At 35.0% G+C, this 7,454-nt stretch overlaps 1 protein-coding gene across 1 annotated transcript; it reads left to right on the plus strand.

The window, feature by feature from the left end:
• The first annotated feature begins 2,369 nt into the window (after positions 1–2,369).
• On the plus strand, positions 2,370–7,088 carry LOC143605985 (THO complex subunit 4B-like). The gene is made up of 5 exons (XM_077081911.1): positions 2,370–2,573; positions 5,534–5,641; positions 6,290–6,358; positions 6,437–6,636; positions 6,753–7,088. The coding sequence occupies exons 1-5, from the start codon at positions 2,370–2,372 to the stop codon at positions 6,916–6,918; spliced, it is 747 nt and encodes a 248-aa protein (XP_076938026.1). The 3' UTR covers positions 6,919–7,088.
• The last annotated feature ends 366 nt before the right edge of the window (positions 7,089–7,454 follow it).

Genomic DNA, 7,454 nt, shown 5'->3' on the forward strand with positions numbered 1-7,454 from the left:
AAACCTGCTGCTACAATGATTGTGGGAATGTCCAATCAGTGGCTGTCATGTTTAAGTTTCTTTTTTTTTTAAATATTTTGAAATCTGTTTTACAATTTAATGTTTGAAAGCAGAAAAAATAACAAACATAGAAGTTGTTGTGGTGGTAATGTAGTCGCTTGGTGAATCATGGGTCTTGAGTTCAAACCTTCTGATAACCTTTTTATTTTCCTTTTTTTTTGGTTCAATTTTTTGTTTTAAATAGGTAGTGTGGTCATTTGGCGAATCGTAGGTCCCTAGTTCGAACCTGCTGATAACTTTTTTTTTTTGTTCAATTTTTTGTTTTAAATAGAAATAGATTTTTGTATTTATAGATTTCTTACTAAATCAAGTAATGGAAAAGGTGGTGTGGTGGTAAAGCTATTATAACGTACTATGTTTTATATGCGTTTGAATCATGTGACCGGTGCGATTATTGCAAGGTGGGAGATAAACGATAGCGTTGGTGTTAAACGTACACCAAATTGCCTAGCTAAATGTAGCACCATAAATGGAAGGAACTTTTGTAACAATTAATAAATCACACCCACGGCCTAGCTAAATAGAGAAACAACTATAACGAAGGTACACTGGCAACCGCCCCGAGAAACAAATATAACGAAGGTGCACCGGCGCACCGCGCCGGGATCACACCTAGTTTAATTTATCAATAAGATAAGATGTGGATTTGACCTTTTGTTTTCTGTTCTTCTTTTCTTTTTTTTCCGTATATTTTTTAAAATCTCACCATTTCTGTAGTAAGATTCCTGTTGCTTCATGCAAGCTATGGTGACCTACATGCTATACTTTTACTAGGAACGAGGTGTTATCACCCGCGCTTCGCCGCGGGCACTAATAAATGTTAAAAACGTATAACAAAAAGAATAAAGCGTTGCTATACCTAACACTAACAAAGAGAACAACTTTTCAAAGTCTAATAACAAAATTTATAAGCAAAACGGACCTAAAATTTATCAACAGAAATCAAATAAATCATTTGCAATAATAATCGCAAGTGAAACCCACAAAAAAATTAACAATAATCGAATTTTGAGTATATATACAAAGCAAACTTTAATATGAATTATGAGCAAAACCTACCGAAAAAGCAAGGTATGGTTCAATTCATTTATGCTCTTCACATGTGTTTATTACATTTATCCGGATCCATTTACACCAAGACAAAACGTAGTTATTATTATCTCTGCTTTTAACTAGTAACTTCTTAACCAAATTCATTGAGAAAACTCATGTTGAATCTCCGACCCATTCAAAAACATCTGGACCCTTGATCCAAATAGCAATATTCATATTTCATTTCAACCAAAACTATAAGTAATAGAATTTTAACTACTTATAAAATAGGACATATAACATTTCAAAGTTTCTCATGTTCCACTCGTAAACAAATCTCTTAAAAGTTCAAGCATGCATTTTTTATTTTAGCCAAGCGTGAATAAAATGTACATTTGTTTTAAAGTTTGTTAGATTATAATAATCCCAAACTTTCACCAATGGGCCGATGGTAAGCCCAGCTTTATAAATAATTTCTGGCAATCGCAACTTTCAACCTATATTCCTACAATAATCTCCGTTAACAGAACTTTAACATTGTTTGTTTTTGTTGAGCTAGACCACTGACGTGTAAATATATTAAAGTTTTTATTTTATTTACTAAGCCTATCTTTCTTCGTATGGAAGTGCTACTGGCACATAAAGATATGGGTGGAGGAAGTGCCTCAAAAAGCAAATGTTAAGTTGTTAGAGCATTCTCATCCTACTCTTTATTCTTAAACTAAAAATTACATTAAAACTCATTATATTTTTTTCTTTATTTTAATTAAATAATACCTTTTTATATATTTTTCACTAACTTTTCTCTTTCCCTCACTCACAACCACTTTAAAAAAATATTAAAAAATTATGGGGGGTGAACAGTAACTTTTCAAATATACAGAAAAATCACTGTTTTTTCTAAAATATAAAAACTCTTCACTCACAACAACCAAAATCACTATTTAAATTATAAAAACATCTTCACATAAAATAGAGTGTTGGATGAGAATGCTCTTAGGCCACCGTTTTTAAAAAACCTAAATCTTAACATCAATCGATTTTCCTAACCGCACCGATTCACAAAACGCTAACGCTCTGAAACAATCAATAGACTAAATTAAGAAACACGGTCGACTCACATAATAATTACATTGATGATTTGTTTAACAAAAAAGTTTTACATAGCAAAAGCTTCCAAACGTTAAAAATTAACTCATACGCCAAATTCCCCCCAAAACTCATCTCATAAACATAAACATAAACCCTAACATTTTGCACCACAAACTCCACCGAAAATGGCGGACCGTCTCGACATGTCACTCGATGACATCATCAAAATCAACAAGAAGTCGTCCGGAGCATCCGACCGAGGAGGCGGACGCGTCCGCGGTCACGGCCGTTCCACTTCTCACGACTCCGAACCTCGTCCTGGTCCCGGTCCCACCAGACGCTCCGAAGACCGAGTTTCAGCTCGTTCGAAACCCTATTTCCGTCCACAGGTCGTAAGTTAGGGTTTCTTCGTGTATTTTAACTGCATTTCTACTTTTTGTTATGCTTTGTGAGATTAGGCTGAGGCAGTGATTAATTGATTATTATTATTGTGTGTTTGTGTGATGAATGTTGATTTGAAGGCGGAGGATTATGTTATGTGTATGATAGTATAGGGATGAAATTGTGAAAGCTACATAGTTTGAGGACTGATTTGTAGTTATTTGTTACTGATCAGTCCTCAAACTATGTGGTTTTTACAATTTCGTCTCTATAGTGTAGAGTATTACGATTTCCAGACTTTTGTATGCTTTTGTGAGATTAGGTTGAGACACTGATTGCTATTGTGTGTTTGTGTGGTGAATATTGATTTGAAGGCGGATTATGTTCTGTGTACGATAGTGTAGGGGGACGAAACTGTAAAAGTTACATAGTTTGAGGACTGCTTTGCAATTAGCCAGTTATTTTTGTATGTGTATCTCTGTGTTTGTGGACATATTGAGGCGGATTATGTTACGTGTACAACAGTATAGGGACGGAATTGTGAAAGTCGCATAGTTTGAGGACTGATTTGTTATTATTTCGGTGGGTATGTTTGTGTTCGTGGACATATTGAGGCAGTGATTACTATTGTGTGTTCACGTGATGAATACTGTTTTGAAGCGGTTATGTTACATGTACGATGGTATAGGGACGGAATTGTGAAAGTTACATAGTATGGGACTGATTTGTAATTATTTGTGTGTGTATATGTGTGTTTGTGGACATATTGAGGCAGTGATTGTTATTGTGTGTTTGTGTGATGGTTATTAATTTGAAGGTGGATTATGTTACGTGTACAGTAGTTTAGGGATGAAGTTGTAAAAGTTACATAGTTTGAGGACTGGCTTGCAATTATTTCTGTGTGCGCATCTCTGTGTTTGTGTACATATTGAGGTGGTGATTATTATTGTGTGTTTGCTTGATGAATATTGATTTGAAGGTGGATTATGTTATGTGTACGAAGGTATAGGGACGGAATTGTGATTTGTGAAAGTTACATAGTACAGAGACTGACTTGTAATTATTTATGTGTGTGTATCTCTGTGTTTGTGGACATATTGAGGCAGTGATTATTAGTGTGTGTTTGTGTTTATGATGGTATAGGGACGGAATTGTGAATGTCACATAATACAGACACTGATTTGTAATTATTTATGTGTGTGTATCTCTGTGTTTGTGGACATATTGAGGCAGTGATTATTACTGTGTGATGAATATTGATTTGAAGGCGGATTGTGTTTCATGCACAGTAATTAAGGGACGAAATTGTAAAATTTACATAGTTTGAGGACTGATTTGTTATTAATTCTGTTCGTGTATGTCTGTGTTCATGGACATATTGAGGCAGTGATTATTGTTGTGTGTTCGTGTAATGAATATTGATTTGATGCGGTTTATGTTACGTGCGATAATGGTATTTCCCTTACATATTATTTATGTTACGACGAATCCTGTTAGATCCGTAGACAACATTACTATAGAGGGGAGGAGGGGTAGAGGATGACCGAAATTGACTTGGGATGAGAGGATTAGGCATGATTTGATAGACCTAAACCTCTCCGAGGACATGGTTGAGGATAGGAATTCGTGGAGAAGTAGAATTAAAGTTAAGGATTTTTAGAGAGAATTGAATACCTTAGGGCTTAGACTTAACTTATTTAGGTCACATACCATAATGGTATTTCCCTTACATATATTATTATTATTATTATAATTATTATTAGCTTTTATATAGCTGTTAAACTGTGATCCTATTATTAATATTATTATTAATATTATTATAATTAGTAGTAGTTTTTATATAGCTGTTAAACTTTGATTTCCTTTATTTTGCTTCATACACATGTGCTTAGAGCCGAGGGTCTCTCTGGAAGCCACCTCTTTATTCCTTTGGATAGAGGTACGGTGTGCCTACATCCCACCCTCCCCAGACCCTACTTATAGCTTTGCTGTCGGTGGGATTTTACTGGGTATGATTGATTGATTGATTGATATGTTACGTGCGCAATGTTATAGGGAGGGAATTGTATTTGTGAAAGTTACATAGTACAGGGACTGTAATTATTTATGTGTTTGTATGTCTGTGTTCGTGGACATATTGAGGCAGTGATTATTATTGTGTGTTTGTGTGCGATGAAAATATTGATTTGAAGGCGGATTATGTTATGTGCACACTAGTATAGGGATAAAACTGTAAAAGTTACATTGTTTGAGGACTGATTTGCAATTATTTTTGTGTGTGTATCTGTGTTTGTGAACATATTGAGGCGGTGATTATTATTGTGTGAGTGTGATGAAAATATTGATTTGAAGGCGGATTGTTTTATGGATACGATAGTTTAGGGATGAAGTTGTAGAATATATGTAGTTTGAGGAATGATTTGTAGTTATTTGTATTGTTAGTTACTTAGTTAGACAAACAGTTACAGATCAGTTCTCAAACTATGTGACTTTTACAATTTTGTTCGTTTAGTGTAGGATATTACGATTTCCAGAGTTTTGCATGTTTTTGTGAGATTGGGTTTTTGATTCTGTGTTCGTGGACATACAGATTATTCCCCAAAACTATTTGGCTTTTACAATTTTGTTCCTAAACTGTTGGATATTATGATTTCCAGTGTTTTGCATACTTTTGTGAGATTAGGCTTTGATTTCTCTGTGTTTGTGTACATATTGAGGCAGTGATTATTATTATTTTGTGTGTGTGTGTGTGATTATTGTTTTGAAGGCTGATTATGTTACATGCACATCATATAGGGGCAAGTTTGTAAAAGTTATGTAGTTTGAAGACTGATTTGTAATTATTTGTAATGTTAGTTAGTTATGCAAACAATTACAGATCAGTTCTCAAAGTACGCGAGCATTACAATTTCGTCCTGCCATTGCCATATTGTATATGTAACAGATTAGGCAACCATTTTGATTGCAGGCTTATCATGTGCAAAATACGCTGATTGGAGGCGAGTCCAACTCTGAGGCAGGGACAAGGCTTTACATCTCGAATTTGGACTATGAAGTTAGCAATGATGATATTAAGGTATACGATTTACAGCTATTATAATTGTGTTTTGGTTGACGAAATGGTATCTGATTTATATCTGATAAGTATTATCGATCTTGAGTTCTGTTTAAGTTTGCTCGTAGGGTTTGTTTTAGTTTGTCTCCTGAAAATGATTGTTTTGGCTTGTGGAATTGAAATGATATTAGTAGACAATCTATTGATTATGGAACAAAGTTTTGGAAACCTAGAATTATACTATGATTATTACTAGTTTTGATTATGTATATCTGTGTAACAAAACAGTAGATCATTTTATCAGTATAAACATATTTCCATAAACATATATCCAATATGGATAGTTACAAAATTAAATCTTTCAACTGAAAGTTTCTTTATTCATTCTGGAATCTCTATCTTATAATATAACATGAAGTATAGATACACAGGATACTATTTGCAGTTTTGCAACACTACTGGTGGTCATTTGCGCACTTATTTAGTTTAAAATCTGGTTATCATTTCTTTAGATGTACTACACCATTTGAATTTGAAATCAGTTTATTAAGTACTTAAGTAAAGTTAAGAGTCTTTAATATTCTTTCAGAATTCAGTTTGGTGTTTCCCACTTTAGAAGAACTTAATGCGCATAATCTTTAACATCATGCTCATATTGTCTATTTTCAGGTGCTATTTTCAGACATCGGTGAACTGAAACGCTATGCAATTCATTACGATAGAGGTGGAAGATCAAAGGTATATTAGTTTATTGGTGTCAAAACTGGTTAGTTTTGGTACGGGTCAAATGGTTGACCCTGTTTTTTTTTCTCCCAGGGAACTGCTGAGGTGGTGTATATGCGCCATGCAGATGCACTGGCTGCAATGAAGAGATATAACAATTTACTGCTGGATGGTAAGCCTATGAAACTAGAACTGGTTGGAGTAAACATTGTTGCCCCTGTTCCTGTTCCCGTTCCTGTACCACCAATGCAAACGGGTATTTTGGGAACTCATCCCATAAATCCTTCTCGAAGGTATTAATGAATTTCCACTATATTAGTATCATGCATTTACAATATTCTTTTCCTGTTTTATACTTGTGGTTTAACTAGAGGCATTTATTGAACTAGTCACTTTCTATATTTGACAGAATTGTTGGAAGAGGGCAAGCGCGTGGTGGTGATAATGCGCATCATCGTGGATCTGAAAGGGGAAAGGGTCATGGTGGAGAGCGAACTCGTCCAGAAAAAGTATCGGCTGAAGATCTGGATGCTGATTTGGAGAGGTATCAGCTACAAGCGTTGCGTATAAAGTGAGAATGATCAACTTACTTTTGACCTGTTCATTTTGAAACCAAACCAAGATTACTTGTATTCTGGTGGTTATGTGGAGTATTAGCAAATTTTAAAAGGGCAATAGTCAAGCATGCAACTTAGTTTTGTTATGTGGCTTTGACATAGTGTTGGTTAATCTGGTAATTTTTAGTGGTATATGCTTTTAGTGCGAAATCTTGCTTTGTTTGTGATCTTAATGCTGGCATTATGCTATAATGCTAGTTAAAGTGTCATGTCATTGCCATGCAAGCAATCGAGTTTTAACTAGCTTATTCTTAACTAGCGCGTTGTGGTTTAACTAATATTGAAATGAAAGAAAATAATAAATAACCGTGCGTGTGATTGGTTTTAGGAAGCGGACTAACCCATTGGAGTTTTGGGGGGAGGGGGGGGGGTTGGAGGGTTAAGAAGACGACACTAAAGTGCTAGAGTGGTTAGACGCTGGCATGTCTAATGGTGCTGAGGTAATGAGGTGACTTTGGCGGCCCCCTTTAAGACTCAACAATGACCAGCCTTAG

Source organism: Bidens hawaiensis, unplaced genomic scaffold (genome assembly GCF_021521415.1).
Source record: "Bidens hawaiensis isolate Kalapana, Puna unplaced genomic scaffold, B.hawaiensis_p1.1 tig00072366_1, whole genome shotgun sequence".
Lineage (NCBI taxonomy): Eukaryota > Viridiplantae > Streptophyta > Magnoliopsida > Asterales > Asteraceae > Bidens > Bidens hawaiensis.